Source organism: Myodes glareolus, chromosome 24 (genome assembly GCF_982192425.1).
Source record: "Myodes glareolus chromosome 24, mMyoGla1.1, whole genome shotgun sequence".
NCBI classification, from domain to species: Eukaryota; Metazoa; Chordata; class Mammalia; order Rodentia; family Cricetidae; genus Myodes; species Myodes glareolus.
The window spans coordinates 46,742,160-46,760,086 of NC_142049.1; the positions used below are offsets into that span (position 1 = coordinate 46,742,160).

General features: G+C 50.4%; 2 protein-coding genes across 2 annotated transcripts in view; one reads left to right on the forward strand and one right to left on the reverse strand.

Annotated features, from left to right (window-relative positions):
• Otog (otogelin) overlaps positions 1–17,634 on the forward strand; it is a 68,759-nt gene extending 51,125 nt beyond the window's left edge. Inside the window, exons 40-56 of the mRNA XM_087901341.1 lie at positions 3,382–3,565; positions 5,962–6,182; positions 6,342–6,480; positions 7,872–8,066; positions 8,270–8,482; positions 8,989–9,093; positions 9,227–9,334; positions 9,684–9,785; positions 9,955–10,053; positions 10,983–11,023; positions 11,763–11,838; positions 11,954–12,132; positions 12,641–12,745; positions 13,012–13,131; positions 13,953–13,998; positions 16,173–16,252; positions 16,377–17,634. Coding sequence (XP_087757467.1) covers positions 3,382–3,565; positions 5,962–6,182; positions 6,342–6,480; positions 7,872–8,066; positions 8,270–8,482; positions 8,989–9,093; positions 9,227–9,334; positions 9,684–9,785; positions 9,955–10,053; positions 10,983–11,023; positions 11,763–11,838; positions 11,954–12,132; positions 12,641–12,745; positions 13,012–13,131; positions 13,953–13,998; positions 16,173–16,252; positions 16,377–16,577 — 2,214 coding nt within the window. The 3' untranslated portion in view covers positions 16,578–17,634. The remainder of the gene's footprint in view (positions 1–3,381; positions 3,566–5,961; positions 6,183–6,341; positions 6,481–7,871; positions 8,067–8,269; positions 8,483–8,988; positions 9,094–9,226; positions 9,335–9,683; positions 9,786–9,954; positions 10,054–10,982; positions 11,024–11,762; positions 11,839–11,953; positions 12,133–12,640; positions 12,746–13,011; positions 13,132–13,952; positions 13,999–16,172; positions 16,253–16,376) is intronic.
• LOC148118214 (large ribosomal subunit protein eL36) lies at positions 1,011–1,422 on the reverse strand. The gene has a single exon (XM_087901382.1). The coding sequence runs from the start codon at positions 1,384–1,386 to the stop codon at positions 1,069–1,071; it is 318 nt and encodes a 105-aa protein (XP_087757508.1). The 5' UTR covers positions 1,387–1,422; the 3' UTR covers positions 1,011–1,068.
• Positions 17,635–17,927: the final 293 nt, after the last annotated feature.

The window sequence follows — 17,927 nt, forward strand, 5'->3', positions numbered from 1 at the left end:
ACTGACAAGACCTTAAATAATCACTGTCAAAAGAATTCTCTGTCCAATTCGTTTTCCTTTTATTGACTGGATGATTTGGTGTTTTGTGCTTATTTTTTGAGTTCTATAGATAATCTCTGTATTGATGTCCCTCTTAGATGACTGGCAAGATTCACCCCTATTCTGCAGGCTGCATCTTCATTCTGGCAACTGTTTTCTTCACTGTGCAGGATCTCTTTAATCTGATGAAACATCGTTTATCAGATTTGCTATTATTTCCAGGCTGCTGGAGCCCTTTCAGAAAGTCTTTGCCTGTGTCAGGAAGCAGTTTTCCTACATTCTCCTTCAGCAGCTTCAACTCCTCACATCTTGCCTCAAAGCTTTTGATCCCTGTTGAGCTTTGTGCAGGGAGCAGTAGCTCTAGCTATTGTCTTCCGCACGTGCATCTCCGGTTTCCTTCACACCGGCTGTTGAAGGGGCTGTCTTTCCTTCAATACGTGTTTTAAACGTCTGTCAAAAATAAGGTGACTGTGGCTGTGTTTTCATTTCTGGGTTCTCTATTCTATTCCGTTGATCCCATCTATTTCTGTGTTTGTGCTGGGATAGGTTTGTTTGCTTCTTGTTTCCTTCTGTCCCCCCTCCATCCCTCCCTCCGTCCCTCCCTCCGTCCGTCCCTCCCTCCCTCCCTCCCTCCCTCCCTCCCTCCCTCCCTCCCTCCCTCCCTCCCTCCTTTCTTTCTTTCTTTCTTTCTTTCTTTCTTTCTTTCTTTCCACTATGGCTCTGAGTATAATTCGTAGTTGAATATTGTGGTACCTCCAGCATTGCTGTTATTCTCAGGATTGTTTGGGCCATACAGAGACTTTTGTGCTTCCATATGTATTTTAGGATTGGTTTTCTATTTCTGTAATGACAGAATTTTGATAAAAATTGTGTTGACTCTATAGATTGTTTTTAGTAATATAGCTGTTTTCACAATATTAATCCTGCAAATCTGTGAGCATGGATTCTATTTTCAATTTCTTTCTTTTTTTTTTTTTTTTTTGCGCCACAGCAACGTTTATTGGGAACGGGGGGGGGGGGGCGGGGGAATCAGTCCTTCTTGGCCGCCGCCTTCCTCATGGCGGCCAGCACGTTGCTCAACTCCTCCCGCTTCCTCTTGGCGCGTATGTGCGTGCCCACCCGCTTCTTGATGAACTTGAGCGCGCGCTTGTCCTTGGACACCTTGAGCAGCTCCATGGCGCGCCGCTCGTAGGGCGCGAAGCCACACACCTCCCGGATCATGTCCCGCACGAACTTGGTGTGCTTTGTGAGGCGCCCGCGCCGCCGGCTGTGCCTCGGCTGGCTCACGTTCTTCGTCACCTTGTGGCCCTTGTTGAGGCCCACGGCCATGGGGTAGCGCAGGGCCATGGCTGCTCCTCTCCGATGGCGGCCGCGACAGGAAGGACGGCGCCGCCCAATTTCTTTCTTTGATGCTTAAATTTTTCATTGTAGATATAGTCACGTTCTTGGTTCAGTATTTTTCTGTTTTTCTTTGAGGCTGTAGAGAATGAGATTGCTTTCCTGCTATGTGGCTGAAATACCAGGCCCAGAATGATCTGATGTAGTCTTAGATAACGGATTGTGTTATCTGCAAGGGATAATGTGATTTGTGCTTCCCTTTTTATTTCTATTGCTTCTGTTTCATTCTTTAGCCTTGTTGCTCTGGCTAGAACCAAACTCTGAACTGAATAAGAGCCAAGGCAGTGGACACCTTTGACTATCCCTGATTTTAGAAGGAATGCTGTTGGTTTTTCCACATTTAATTAATTTAATCTAAGCATTACCTCTGGGCTTAGAGTCTAATCGTTGTTGTGTTGAGGTGTATTCTTCCTATTCCTAATTTCTCCTGAGCCTTTGTCGCTAGAAGATGCTGGGCTTCATCAAAGGCCTTTTTCTGCATCATTGAGATGATCTTGTGATTTCGACCCATGAGTCTCTTTATGAACTGTATCACATTTATTAACTTGTGTATATTGAATCATCCTTGCTATTCTGAAATGAAACCAATTTGACCCTGGTATATGATGGTATGTTTGTATGATTGAATTAGTTTGCAAGTATCTTTTTCAGGTTATTGTTTGTTTGTTTTGTTTTTGTTTTGTTGTGAGGGGAATTAGTCTATAGTTTTGTTTTGGTTTTAGTCATATTCTTAACCAACTTGGTATTAGAGCAATATTGGCTTTGTAAGATGAGTTTGGTAGCCTTCTTTCCCTCTCTGTTTTTGGGAAGAGTCTGAGGAGAATTGGTGTTCATTCTTTAAGGTTCTACCAGAATTTGGACATGGATCTGTACAGTTCTGGGCTCGTCTTTCTTGGGAGACTTAAATGATTGTTTCAATATCATTATTCCTTGTTTAGGCCTGTAGAACCCCAAGGATCTGGGCTTCTGATATTTGGGTCACACTAATAACCTGGAGTTTAAACCTTTGGCAATAGAATAGGAAGGCTTGTGGTATAGAGCGTGGGGACCTTCCCAAAGTCAGTTTTCTGGCTCCTGACTGGAGCTTCTCCTTTCTGTAGCTCAGTAGTTCACATGTTGGGTAATTTGTGGAGTGATTAGTAAAATAGTCTATTCCTGAAGGGAGGATGGTAAGTCATGATAAATCTTTTTATAATCTTAATCTTTTCTGTCTTTTAGTTTTATAGCATAAAACTTAACCCTTACTCCACGTTATATACACTTTTAACCTTGTCACTTTGTAATAAAAGTTATAGCCTGAGTGTTTGTGAGAACTGAGGTGTGCTGTTTAACAGATAATGGTGGTGCCCCCAAATGATGCCCAAAGGCGAGTGCTGGGAATTCAAAGAGGCAGACATGGTTCCTGCCATGAAGAAAACCACAATCTAATGGTACCCTCAGCTAGGGAAGAGCTTCATTCCTTCTTGGTGGTCAGCACAGAAGTGAGCTAATGCCAGGGAGGAGTGCCTAAGCCCCAAGGCTATAGAGAAAATCTCTCAGGAGAAACTACCTGAGCAGAGCCAGCAGATAAGGAAAGGGGTGGAACTTTGTGCTTATGCAGGAAGTGAGGTGCAGCCTGCTTTCCGCTGTTACGGTTCTGGCTTTATTGGATTTTGCTCGTAAAATAGTTTCAGAATTCTCCCATGTTCTGATGGACTAACCTTGGATGCATGTGCCCCAAACAGTCTGGCACACAGAGGTGCCTCATAAGTGTTTGTTAGAAGGACTGATGGACAGATGATAATGAAGAGACAGATGGATGGGTGGGTGGGTGGGTGGACAAATGAGCGGATGGAGGTGTGGATAGATAAGCAGGTGGACAGATGAATAAGTGGATGCATGAGTGGGTAGGTATGTGGGAATACAGACAGATATGAGCTGTTCTCTAACTCCTTACCCTGTAAGGTGACTGTGGACTCTCAGGCTGTGTGGCCACCAGTGAGCAGATATGGGTTCCAAATTGAGGATACAGGCCACATGTACATCATCCGGACACCCTCACACATCCAGATCCAGTGGCTCCACAGCTCAGGACTCATGATCCTGGAAGCCAGCAAAACCGGCAAGGCCCAGGGCCGTGGCCTGTGTGGTGAGATGGGACTCAGCTGGGGGAGAGTGGTCCCTGGTCGCTCTCTGGCACCAGGAAGGTTCCCTTGGATCAGGATATGTTGGGACAGGGTGTCAGGCCAGAGATGGGGCTAACAGAATTGCCAGTGCAGAAAGGCCTAATGTCTGTGTGTGGGGCTGAGGCTGTTAACAGGGCATATAGTGCAGGGTTTGCCAATTGTCACGTCAGCCAGGTTTGTCTGTCAGCGTCTCTGACGGCTTCCTAATGCCAGATAATCCTTCCTGTCTGCATGTGCTGGGGCCCTTTGCCAGACAGTTCCACTCTTTAAGATTATTTACTCCAGGTCACCCACACAACAGGCCTGGGAAGTGGCCCTTAGTATTCTCACTGAACCAGAGACAAGCGGGGGCTCAGAAGTCAAGTGGCTGTCTGGTGGCACATGGCAGTGTTGCTGTGACATGCACAGCTAGGGTTCCCGATCCACAGCACGGCTGCAGACAGCACTCTCTTAAGAGCAAGTGCTAACTAGGAACATAGCGCAGGAGGACCCTGGGCGCAGGTGGATGCTCCCTGCACAGACTCTTCATGGCAGGCTGCTGTGATTGTGACAGTGGGTGACACAGGCACTCTCTCTTTCCATCCTTTAAGTGGCAGCCCCTGGGAAGCAAAACAGATAAAGTTCTGTTCTATGGAGCTGACATTTTTACTGATAAGACATATTTCCTTTCATCACCATTACCTTCTCCACCACCATCACCACCAACACCACAATCATAGCCACCACCATCACCACCAACACAACAATCATAGCGACTGCCACCACCATCACCACCAACACCACAGTCATAGCCACCACCATCACCACCAACACCGCAGTCATAGCCACCACCATCACCACTGTCACCACCACCGCCACCACTTTTTTCTCTTCTTTTCTTTCATACTCTGTTCATCTCTGGTAAAGATGGCAGGATTCAGGCAGGGCGTGTTTTCCCTGAGATACCTTTGGGATATCGCTTGGTGATTCTAAACCCAGACCAAAGTGTCATTATTAAGAAAATTAATAAAATCAGGCTAGAGAGATGGCTCAGGGGTTAAGAGCACTGATTGCTCTTCCAGGAGATCCAGGTTCAATTTCCAGCACCCACATGGAAGTTCAGTACTGTCTAGAACTCTAGCTCCAGGGGACCTGACACTCATGGCAAAATGCCAATGCACATAAAAATAAAAAAAAGAAAATTAATAAAATCAAAGAATTTAGCTTCCAGTAATGTTTTACTTATGCCTGCAGAAATGATAGTTGGAGATGTCAGAACAGAAATCAGATCATTCTCGTGTCTGTTCTGTCTGAACTATCCCTTGATATATACACTGTAGCCCCTGCTAGGCAACAGGGAGTGCTGAGATCAGTGAGACCTGAAAAAGAAGCCCTGTGACATTCCTGCAAGCGGTAGCTTTGCCGGACCTAGGAAGGTGGCAGGTGGGTGGATGGGAGGCCCCCCGGGAGGAAGGACATTTGAGGAAGCATTGCAGGCAGGAAGAGCAGCGCAAACAAAGCCACAGGCAGGAAAAGGTGTCTGTGACGCTGAAAGCACACGTGGAGGAGAGGGATGGCAGGGGAAGCGGGAGGGGTTGTAGCAGATAAGCCACATCCTTGCCCTCACCTCAGGGCCCGACACACTGGAAGTATGCTTCCTGACAACATGACTTCCCACATGACTAGTGACAAGTCATGCTCCGGATTCCTTCCTTATTTAATGTTCAGAGTGAGTTCCCAGCCTCACAGAAGGAAGACGGTAAGGTCTGTGGATGAGGCTGTAAGTGCCCTCCACCTTAACTCACGCTCCATTGGCAGGGCCTGTCACAGTCACATCCAACTGCAAGAGAGTCTGGGAAAGTGGATTCCTGATTCCAGAGAGAGAAGGAAACAGCTTTCAGAGTCAGCTCACAGCCCCTACTGGAGCAGATTCTTAGGGGATGGCTTTTCATTCTGATGTGGCAGACACAGAGATTGAAAAGTAGAGCAAAGGATTCCCACTGCCTTTTACATAGATGGAACAATTGCTCACATTTTGCTTCTCTCTCTCTCTCTCTCTCTCTCTCTCTCTCTCTCTCTCTCTCTCTCACACACACACACACACACACACACAGTAATATGTATATGTAGTATATACACACATATATAGGCATGTATGCATATATCCCTGAACCATTTTAAAGTAAGTTCAAAACATGATGTCCTTCATCCCTAAACATTTTGGTGGGCACCTTCCCTGGCTCCCTGTGCCTCACTTTCCTCACCTGTCATGTGGCAGGTAGCAATGACACCTTTCAGAACCATCTGAAGATTGCTGAGTGAGAGCCAACTGGGGAGGCAGTGTTCTCTGTGCCTATTGGGACCATTGTGCCCCTTTCAGGTATCTGTGATGGAGATGCAGCCAATGACCTCACCCTGAAGGACGGCTCTGTGGTGGGTGAGGCAGAGGACCCTGCTCCCTTTCTGGACAGCTGGCAGGTGCCCAGCTCCTTGACCTCAGAGGGTCAGACCCGCTTCCGCCCAGACAGTTGTGCCACAGCGGACTGTTCGCCCTGCCTTCGCATGGTGTCCAACCGCACTTTCAGCGCCTGCCACCGCTTTGTAGGTGCCCGTGGAGTGCGTCATGGGGAGACTTGCTGGGCTGGGGAGAGCAGCAGCCACCTACAGAGACACCGTAGTCTTCTGGGCAGAGTGAGACAGAGCTGGGCCCTGGGAAGTGGGGCACCAGAATGGGCAGCACTGCCTAATGCATTTGTCCAGGTCTCCCCAGAGTCGTTCTGTGAGCTGTGGATCCGGGACACCAAGTATGTGCAGCAGCCCTGTGTGGCACTCACTGTATATGTGGCTATGTGTCACAAGTTCCACGTGTGCATTGAGTGGCGGGGATCCGACTACTGCCGTGAGTGGGGGTCTGGGCACCTTCTTCTCCATTTCTCTTCCCAGAGCCTCCTGACACCGATGCTTCCCTAAGCTTAGTCACGTCTTCATTCATTACTTGTATTAATGAGCTTATAAATATTTTACATTTGTATTTAAATTTTATGTTCTACACAACATATTTGATATTAGTTAATGAGCTTTTGCTATATTTGTATAAAGAAAAAGGAATAATTTTATTTTAATTTATTGTTTTTAATTTGAGTCCTTTCTCTGTACAATGGGGACAGCAATATTTGCTCCTTTGGTCAATAGGAGATAATGGGTCAGATGTCCATTTCTCCACACCCACTTGTCACATGATTGCTGTATGGCAACTCCCTTTGTTTAGCTTCCAATAACCTTGTCTTTGGATCTCTTCTTCCCTGCTTCTTCTTCCCCTTCATCCTGTTGGAGTCAGTCAGGGGTAGGGCGTAGAGCATTTTGATTTCCAGAAAGGCTGGGACAGCTCCTGGGAGGGCATATCTACACATGACAGGTGAAAAGGAAAATATTTTTCATATATAGAGTAGTATTTTTCAAACTGTGTATCCCGACACAGAGGGTGTGCAGCCAATTTGAGAAGAGCAACACCAGCATTTTTTTAAAAAAAGAAAATGCAACGAAATATGAAATAAAGTATATAGCATGCATAGTAAAAAAAGTTTTTTTTCAGTTCAATAGTAACTTTCAATTCAGCTGGTCACAGGGGAAACTTGGGAAAGCACTGGGCTCCTTTGGAGGTTCACTTGGTGTTGGATGGGACTCTGCCCAGCAGGCTGGTGTGTATTGGACCATAACCACAGATCCACTGTCTCTAGTCAAGACTGCTGGGAAACACTGATCTAAAGCCAGGGGTTGGCAAACTTTTTCAAGGGGCCAGATAGTGAATACCGTGTCTTGTGAGCCATAAGATTTCTTTCTGGAGGACTCTGTTCTACCCTGCACTGCAGAGACAAACGAAGACCTTATGTAAATGAATGGAACATGATGGCTGACACCTGTAATCCTAGTGCTTGGAAAGCTGAGCCAGGAGAATGAATTTTGCCTTAAGTAATGAACACATGACTCAACGATAACAAAACAAACAAACCCAAAGCAACACCAACATTTACACAAATGACTGGGCACATCTTTGCTCTAATAAAACTTTATTTGAAAAGCAGACAATTAACAGCATTTAGGCTAGGATGCGGTCCTTTGATGATTCCTGATCTAGAGGAAGGAGGTCCAGTGTTAAGGCACAGACTTAGGTACTGCTGAGGCAAGGTGGATACTCTGTGCTTCTCCTCACCCCTTCCAACTCTTGCTGGCCTCATCAGGGATCTCTGACTGGGAACTTGACTAGGCCCGATGCCCATGTTACCCCTACAGCCTTCCTGTGCTCCAGTGACTCTACCTACCAGGCATGCGTAGCAGCTTGTGAACCCCCTGAAACATGCCAAGATGGGATACTAGGCCCACTGGACCCAGAGCAGTGCCAAGTTCTAGGTGAGGGCTGCGTGTGCCTGGAGGGTACCATTCTGCACCGGCGACATTCTGCACTCTGCATCCCTGAGGACAAGTGTGGTAGGTCCCTGCCCTCCCCAGATGCCCCCCCCCCCCAGCCCAGTCTTACACTAGGGCCTCCTTTGCTTCCTGCAGACCATGGCAAAGGCCACTTAGCATCCTTCCAGGTCTGCTTTGGGGTGGTTCATGTTTGGATGAGAGGGATCCTAGCCTGAGACAGTCTGGTCCTTAGTCCCCTGTGCCCTACCATGCTCCCTCTGCAGCGTGCACTGACAGCACAGGGGTGCCACGAGCCCTGGGGGAGACCTGGAACAGCTCCCTGAGTGGCTGCTGCCAGCAGCAGTGCCAGGCTCCAGACACCATCATAGCTGTGGACCTGGACTGCCCTGGTCCCCGACCCGAGAGCTGCCCACGCTTTGGAGAAGTGATCCTGTTACAGCCCACAGAGGACCCCTGCTGCTTGGGGAGTGTGTGCGGTGAGCCGGGCTCTCGATTTCCCTGGCCGTCAGCTGTAAGCTAGCAACAGGTTCTAGTTGTGCCTGCTGTACGACCGTGACAACTGGAAAACTGTCAGGGCAGGCTGGAAAATTAAAGCATCTTTTGGGATGTTCATGGGGAAAGCAAGAACCAGGCTGAGCGGGCCAGACACTTGGCTTGGCGTGTAGTGGGCAGAGGTCTGGGATCAGCATCCTGTTTAGCTCTCCCCTGTAGACTAACTCCGTAATCACGGTCACAGGCTGCCCTGGTTCTCCAGTAACGTGAGGCTGCTCGGCTGCTCTTGGCACCCACCTTCTCGTGCGGATGCTAACACTGGCACACAGTACACCTAGATGAATGTGTATTACCCTTCAGTCTCTGCAGCCGTTTGAGAGTGGGGGAGGGGAGGGGCTGTAAGGAGTCCAAGTGTGCAAGCACCCAGTGGTCCTGGTGAGCAGTGAGGACACTGGCCTCCAGGTGACAGGTTCTGTGTCCTGCTGCCTAGTGTGTAACCAGACTCTCTGCGAGGGCCTCGCTCCCACCTGCCGCCCAGGTCACAGACTCGTCACCCACTTCCAGGAGGACTCGTGCTGTCCCAGCTATAGCTGTGGTAAGTGGTGGGGGCAGGAGAGCAGGTGGACCTGAGGAGCCTGGGCTGTGCTCTGAGTTCTGAGTTCGCGGTGGAGATCGCAGCGGGCTAGGCAGGGGCTGCTTTTGGAGTTCACATTCTCTTCTCTCCTCAGAATGTGACCCTGGCCTGTGCGAGGCTGAGCAGGTCCCTGCCTGTCGCGAGGACCAGATCTTGATCGCGGGCCGCCTAGGGGACTCCTGCTGTACCTCCTACTTCTGCAGTGAGTGGCTGCGGGCCCCACGTCAGCCCTTCCTCATTCCTACTTCTGTGGTGACCGAGAGGAAAAGCTGGGGCATTTGTATGAGGGGGTAGAGAGAGAAGGATGAAGCCACTACCCAGAAAGCAATGCAGGACAAAGAGAAAAATGGGCCCCATGCTGCTTCTAGGTTACCAAGCACAAGAAATCAGTGTGTTTTCAGGGTCGGACTTTGGGTTGACATAGAAGAACACATAGGTTCTGTTGCCAGGATACCCAAGACCCCAAAATGCTGCGTTTGGCTGGCTAGATGCCCTGCCCCCTCACTGTGAGAGGAACTTCTATGACAGTGGTGGCCTTTCCGTCTCCACAGGCTGTGGTGACTGTCCAGATCCCATCCCCGAGTGTCAGGAAGGAGAGGCGCTCACTGTACACAGGAATACCACGGAGCTCTGCTGCCCTCTGTACCAGTGCGGTGAGTCCTGCGTGTGGAAAGATGGTGGTGCTGTGAGAGATGCCTGCCCTGTAAGGGGGGGTGTGGGTACAAACAGGGGCTGGGAGGTACCCCATCTGACCAGCACTGCATCCTGAGCAGTCATAGACTGAGGTGTCTGAGACTAATCTGTCACCTGTCTCTCCCCCAGTGTGTGAGAGCTTCCGCTGCCCACAGGTACAGTGCGGCATGGGCACTTCCCTGGTGGAGGTCTGGAGCCCGGACCGCTGCTGCCCCTACAAGTCTTGTGGTAAGTTTCAGTCAGATATGGGTGGAGGGAAGAGCCCCCACCACCATCAACGTGGCTGAGATCAGCCTCCCCAAGCTGTGAGCAGGACTCCTCTCCTCCTGCCCCACTCTCAGCATGCAGAACCCGACAGTTTCTTCCCCAGGATCACAAATGGTTTCTCATTCAGAGTGTCATCCTTGCATTGCCCGATAGTCCGTAGAGACTCGGGTCTGCTTGGAAGAGCGATAGGAACGTCAGTGATTAGTAGTGAACAGTGGTGAGCTTTACACAAAGCTTGAAAGCTACGTTAGCAAACTGGGAGAGCATTCTGCTGCTGGCTTTTGGGCCTCACTAGAATATGTGCTACGTGAGGGCAGGATCATACTCAGCTTTATTCCTCACACCTTAAGGGTACAGAGCAAGCCAGCCATCTAGGGAATCCCCTTGTTGTATGAGCTAGAGACCCAGAAAGGACTTTCCTAGCTTCTCTGGCCTGCGACCCTTGCTCCTCAAATCTAAAGCTGGTTTTCCCCTTCCATTACTTCCGGGTGCCTCCGGCCACTGCGCACAGGTAGAGCTATCGGGCCAAGGCTGTGCTGATGGAGCTCAGCTGCTGGAACTCACTTGTGGGAAACACACATGCAAGGAAGTTGCATCTTGCTACCTGGAGAGGTCCCACACGCAGGGGAGAGAAAGGAAAACATATGCGTGTTCTGTCTGCCCGCTTCACTTCCCTCCATACCCAGTCAGGAGTGGGACAGTCAGGACTACCCACCCACCTAAGCAGGAGGGCTCTGTCCCCTGCACGTGTGGGTGAGAAGTGGCTGGTATTTCTCTGCCACCTCCCTGGGGTGGACCAGGATTAGAGTTGTGCCTCAGGAGGGACTGGTCTGCAATGCAGTGTCTGAACATTCCTGGTGAGGTAGGTTATGGCCTCTTCTGTTTTCCAGAGTGTGACTGTGATACAATCCCTGTGCCCAGATGCCATCTGGTATGGAGACCCTGTCTCTCCCCACCCTTACTGGTCGGCTTCTCTTTTCCTTTCCTCTCTTCTCTTTCCCTTCTCCTGGAGACTCTACCAAATCTAATACACAGTTGGTGGTAGGACAGTCGGGATGGTGAAGATGATGGAGGTGGTGATGATGGTAATGTAGATGGTGATAGTGGTGATGATGGTGGTTCTAGTGATAATCACAGTGCCAACTGCTGAGACCTTACTGTAGGCCTGAACCTTCCCAGGTCTTTTAAATGAATTATCTTATTGATATGACAAGTTCAGGAGACTGAGTCTGCTGATGATGATGTGAACAAGGAAGCTGAAATTAAGGTCATGACGTTGGCAAATCACAGAGCCAGGATTAGAATCTTGTGGCCCTTTAGCCTCTAGGCTGCATGGCTGTCACAGTGTGTGTGTGAAGTGATGGCCGACGGCTTCTGGATTATGGTCCCCCCGAGTGTGTTGTCCAGCACGTATTTTCTTTCTTGTGGTCCCCTCCCCACCCATTTTTCTTCCCCGAAACTGATAAAGAAACTAGGACATGGGTAAGGTGTAAGCCAAGTGAGACTCTGAGGACAGGAAGCTGGACCGTGGGAGAGTGACTGAGCTTCTGGGTGCTGAGGGACCCCGAGTTTGCCATCTTCGTCTGCCCAGTGCAGGCCCAGTGCCAGGCCATTCCCGAGGGTGGGGTTGAGTGCCTCCTCCGAATGCTGACTTGCTCTGTCACCCACAGTGGGAAAAGTCCCAGCTGGATGAGGGGTTCATGCACAGCGAGGAGAATGTGTGTGGCTGTGCCAAGTATGAGTGTGGTGAGTGGGGACGGGTGGATCCGGGAGGGCGAGGGTGGTGAACCTCAGGTGGGTCAGCTGGGAGGGGCCAGGTGGGTGACTGGGCTCTTCAGGACAGTTCCTCTCCCTTTACCAGTGAAAGCCCCCGTGTGTCTGAGCCGTGAGTTGGGGGTGATGCAGCCAGGCCAGACGGTGGTAGAACTCTCAGCGGATGGTGTGTGCCATACATCCAGATGCACAGATGTGCTGGACCCCCTCACCAGCTTCTACCAGATCAACATCACCTCTGTCCTTTGTGACATGCACTGTGAGGCGGTAGGGGCAATGTGGGGTGCACGTAGTCAGAGGCCTAGGCTGCCAGATCCTCATCAGTTCCAGAAATCGAGTCTAGAGAGTAGGCATCAGAGCAGCCTTAGGAGACCCCGATGGAGAGGAGCCCAACTTGGGGTGGGGGTAGCACCAGCAAAGGGACTAAGTTAAAGCCTGGCTTCTACCAACGTCTGAATAAATACTGACTGAATGAAAGGGATTAGAACTATTCCCTCCTTCCCACTGAGAAACGTGAGCTGTAGGGAGGTTGAGTTCTTAATCAAAAGCACAGCAGGGACTGAGCTTCAAACTGAGGTCTGTCTGGAACCAAGCTGCCACCATTACCAACACTACAGTGTTGCCTCTGCAGGGCACCTCCTTGTTCCCTGGGGCTGGGTCTAAGTGTTGGTGGGAATGGGGCTTCAGGTAAACACGGAAGACCTGCCTGCCTGATCACAGCGGAGGACGGATGTGGGCATGAGACTGAAATTGTCTTCTCTGCCCTGGCCTTCAGAACCAGGAGTATGACCACCCACGGGACCTGGCAGCCTGCTGTGGCTCCTGCAGGAATGTGTCCTGCCTCTTCACCTTCCCTAATGGCACCACTTCCCTCTTCTTGGTAAACAGCCCCTAAGCTCACCTGGGAATGGGTCCTGGAAAGTGACACTAAGAGCGGGGGCGGGGGGCGTTTCTGGGCCCCACAGTGGAGCTTGGTACTCACGAGCAACAGCAGTGCCAGGCCCTGAGCTGGGCATGTCCTCGGGGCCCCACAGTGGAGCTTGGTACTCATGGGCAACAGCAGTGCCAGGCCCTGAGCTGGGCATGTCCTCGGGTTGTGCTGTCCATGGGCCAGAAGTTCTCAGTGCCCATCCATGTGCTTTCTAGCCTGGTGCTTCCTGGATTGCAGACTGTGCCCGCCATCACTGTGGCAGCACGCCCCTGGGCGCCGTACTTGTCCGCTCACCCATCAGCTGCCCCCCACTCAATGAAACTGAGTGTGCCAAGGTCAGTGTCTTCTCCGTCACGCCAAGACACCATGTTTTACTGGGGGCTGGGGCCTGGGGCCTGGGTCAGAATCCTGTGTTCTCTCCATGTACATCTTTTTCAATCACACCCTGTATCTACAAACATCATGTGACCACACACCAAGGCATGCAATCGTATTATCAAGTGTTCCGGGACTCACCCCAGGCTGTTGATCACTCATACTTCATAGGGACATCAGTGCATTCAGCATGCCAGTGCCCACACCACACACTGACACACCTGCAGCTAGGCACACTCTTGCAATACGTATACCAAGCTTATACCTACATGCAAAGTTTAGTCCTCTGGTAGGATGACATGTTTCCAGCCTGGTGTGGAGGGCTATCGGTATAGACACAAAGAAGAGGGTCCCTGGAGGATTAGGGGGTTGCAGTTGAACTAAGAAGATTCCGAAGATTAATAATAGACATTTGAAGATTTTTGACTCTTTAGATCACAGACACACAGGACTGCGGCTCAACAGGTACAGTGCTTGCTTAGCAAGTCAGAATCTCTGGGCTCAGTTTTTCCCACAGAGCTCCTGCCATGGGGTGCCATGGGAGGAAGACCTAACTTAGATTCTTTATATATTATTTATTTAGTTGGGTTTTGAGACAAGATTTCATTTTGTAGTCCTGCTAGCCTGGAACTCACTATATGGTCCAGGCTGGCCTAGAACTTGTAGATATCCTCCTGGGATTATGGACCAGCTCTCTAAGACTGTTTTTGCCTGTCATTGGAATCTTGACTCCTGGCCTGGAACATGAATTTCCTACCTACTCCTCCTCTTCTCCCTCTAGGTTGGCGGCTCTGTGGTACCGTCCTTGGAAGGATGCTGTAGGACATGTACGTGAGCATGGGGTGGAAACTGGGGTGCAGTGTGCAAGGGTGGGGAGCACATAGGTGGCCAAGAGGCTGTGTTACCAGCCTGGTAGCTATGATGGTAGCTCTCAGGGTGAGTAGAAGAAGGAATGGTTCATGAGTTTTGTCCCAATACCAAGCTTCTGCTTCTTGCTGGAGATAAAAGACAATAGCCAGTCCAGTCAGGAAGTTTTCTGCTTCCTTCTGTCCCTAATGAAGACTCTGTCACCCTCATGGTTCTCTTCTGTCACCATGAACCCTAGTCTTGAAGGTGCCTCCAGAGGAAAACCTCTGTCTCTCAGTTTGCTTCTGGAACCCTGGATACTTGAAACCAGAATCTTAACCACATATGCTTAAGTGGACCAATCAGTCTTGTGATCTTTGCTTACATACTTGACTTTCTAGGATGCTTAGACCCTGTGTCCCAAAGACCATAGACTTTCAGCCCCTTTATGTACACATCACTTACTACAGGGAAGCTCTACTCCAGACCAGTGGGTTAGTGTCCCCTGCTACTCAGTTACTTGTCTCAGAAGCACGTAGGATGGGATGCAGGTAGATACATGACGAATATCTTCAAGTGTCCCTTCTAGGTGGCTCTAAGTTCTGGGGGTAACAGAAAGGGAGATTCCCTGCCTCTGGTGAAGGCCAGTTAGCCCACATGCTTGCTGGGTACTGAGCCATATCTCCTGAGTTTCAACAGCTCATCTGGTATTAATCCATGTCTAAGGCCACCATTGCTTTCTTCTACTGGACACCTAGCCTTGCTCATTCCAGTGCCCACAGGGCCATGGCTAGGGTAACCCTCAATTCTCCCTCTTCTCTGCTGAGTATCAGAAGTTAAGAGAATGGATTCTACTCAGTTGATTTCTCGTGGATTCAGTGGTCTTAAGGAACAGGTCCATCTGCCTCTAGCAGGTATCTAGTGAGTGCCACTGTGTGCCAGCCACTGACCCAGGAGCTGTGACCATGGTGTAAAGAAGACCTTTATGGATGTCACTTTCGGGCGTGGGGTGGAAGAATGGGTGTAGTAGATTACAGGTGGTAGCTTTGAGTTCTGTAGGGTCCAATTCATAAAGAATCTGGAGGGGGTCATCAAACCAGAATCCACAACTACCATCTGTATTGAGGCATGGAAGAGAATATTGGCATTGAAAACAGAACTCACCCTGCAGTGAAGAAGGCCCTGGAGATGTGGGCTCCAAAGCTTACAAGTTTAGGCTTCCGTAGTAAAATTACAGATGTGCCTCTGTAAACAAACAGATTGTGCCTGAGACAGAATAGGCCAAGGAGGCACCAGAGAGGGCTGAGGAAGGGAAGTGTAGTGATGTGGGAAGTCCTTCTGCATATGTGCTGCTTTTTATTGGTTAATAAAGAAGCTGCTTTCAACCAATGGCTTGTGCATATTTCTGGCTAGCTGTTATATCTTAAATTAACCCATTTCTATTATTCATCTGTGTATCACCATGTAGCTGTGGCTTACTGGCAAGGTTCTGGCACGTCTGTCTCTGGTGGAGGCTACATGGCTTCTTCTTGAAATGAACGAGCAGCCTCCCCCAACAGTGCAGTTTCCAGAAGAGAAGATCTAGGGAGGGCTCACTAGGGTTTGTAGGGGGTATTGGAGAAAACTGCTCACGGAGGTGAGGTGAGAGAAGGTCTCCTGCGTGGCCATCTGGGAGAGCTGTGATCCAGACAGAAGAAACTCTATACTGCTGATTTCCATCCCTGACCCCCACTTGAGAGCTGTGGAACCCCCATGGGTCTTGCACACAGCAAGCATCCTAGCTGGGCCTGAGGTTTCCACTCATGGCAGCATCTTACTGTTAGATGCCGTCTCAGAGTAGAAACATTGGAGCTCAGGCGGGGTGTGGCACCGTATCCAGGGGCTCCAACAGGGTGACAAATAAGTGTTGGGGCTTGGGCATGAAGATAGCTGCCCTTGTCTCAGATCTTCTTATGGTGCAGAGCCCCGAGGCTCTGTCTGGCCGTTCGTGTGTCTTCCTCTGTCTCACCTGCTCATGCCGCTGCCCTTCTTGGTGCCTCATTTGTCTAGGGCATTGGGTTGAAGGGTTTCCCCTTGATGGAAAGGAACATTAATGTGTGGGTACCAGGCTGGCCCATTCTGATGCCAGTCTGGGGCATAACTGTTTTACATACAGGTAAGGAAGATGGGCGCTCCTGCAAAAAGGTGACCATCCGCATGACCATCCGCAAGAACGATTGCAGGAGTAACACCCCTGTGCGTGAGTGGATGGGTATCTCGGGGGGTGGGTGGAGGGAATGGGGATGGTTATCTCGGGGGGTGGAGGGGACGGGGAGGCAGACCTTCCCCTGGCTGCCTTGCTGACACGCTCATTTTCCAGGTGAACCTGGTGTCTTGTGATGGGAGGTGCCCTTCTGCCAGCATTTACAACCACAACATCAACACATATGCCCGCTTCTGCAAGTGCTGCCGTGAGGTGGGACTGCAGCGTCGCTCTGTGCAGCTCTTCTGTGCCACCAATGCCACCTGGGTGCCCTACACAGTGCAGGAGCCTACGGACTGTGCCTGCCAGTGGTCCTGAGGCCTGGGTGTCAGGGCTGTCTGGGCCACGCCTACCATTCTCATGTTCTCCTTCTAGCTGGCCTAGATGACTAAGGGGAGAGAGCTTGTCTGTGCTGTGTATGGCGAGCAGCATCCACAAGGGACCTGAGCAGGCCCCACTTGTCAGTCCTGGCTCCCTCTCTGGGTCCCTCCACCTGCTTGTGGGAAACACTCCATTTCTCAGATCCTCTAGAACCCAAGCCTACATGGCCTGAGGTCAGGATGGAGCTGCACACCCAGTAGTTGAAGGCCTGGTGTATCTGTGACTCTGGCCTGGGTTTTGGTGGAGGGACTGAGACTTTCCTGACACACTGAAATCAAAGTGGAACCAGTGCTGTCTTAGGGCTAAGATTTGGTGGCTTCATTTTTTTCCCTGGCTGTCCTAACAATGGGAGGAACACAGAAGAAGGAAAAGGGGTTCAGGTAACATTCAGGCTTTCCAAAGCAAAGAGGATGAGCCTTGGAGAGCTGTGAGGGTTTTCTCAGAGGCTGTGGAGTAGTCTAGACTTCTGTAGTCTCAGAGGGTTCCATGATGTTCTGGAATTTAGAGGAGCAGGTCCAGGTCTGTGCCTCAGTGTGTCACATGCTCACCCTTAAGTCATCTTTGCATATGTATGAAAGATTGTCTCCTCAGCAGGGCCCAGGTATCCATGACACCCTTCTAAGTAGCTCTAGGTTGTAGGTGGCACTTCCAGCCCTTTTCTCCAAGGGCACGTCAAGTGTGTCTGTGCAAGGGCCTACATGTGTGTTTGTGGCTCAGCCAATTCTGGTCTCAGTGCTGTCTGGCACTTCGTTGATGGAGAGTGTCTGTCTGTGAAAATGCAGCATATGAGTGTGCAGCCCAAGTGGCCCCGAGTGTCTGTCAGAGCCTTGTCCCCAAACCAAAGTGCTCCCCCAAAGTCAGGGCAGAGCTCCTGTCCCATGCCACTCTGCAGGTCCCCTCCTTCTTGCACTGCTGTGTGCTACTGGGGTCACAAAGGTCATGACCTGATGCTGTTCAGGTCCCAGTATTGCCCTGATGCCCCTATGGGGTAAAGGCACTGTGTCAGGATGGTCCCTACATCTGCTTTGCCTCTGTAACTCTTCTGTATTTTGTTCATGTATCAATAAACTGCGAGAAGTCTTGCAAGCATCTCTGAGGATGCCAGGCCTGACTCGGATACAGGAGAGCATCAGCTATGAAGAAGACCATCTCTGAGGGCCCCAGGGGTCTGTTGGACTTCTACAGCTTGCCTGACTGTACCCCAGCTCCCACCCAGGCACCCGCTACTGCCTGCCCTTGTCCCTAGCCTTCCAGCTCACGCTTCCAGCACTACTGCCGAGTCACTCC

What these genes read in the sequence shown, in the direction of transcription:
- LOC148118214 (XM_087901382.1), bottom strand. Translation starts at nt 1,386, where the DNA reads ATGGCCCTGCGCTACCCCATGGCCGTGGGCCTCAACAAGGGCCACAAG.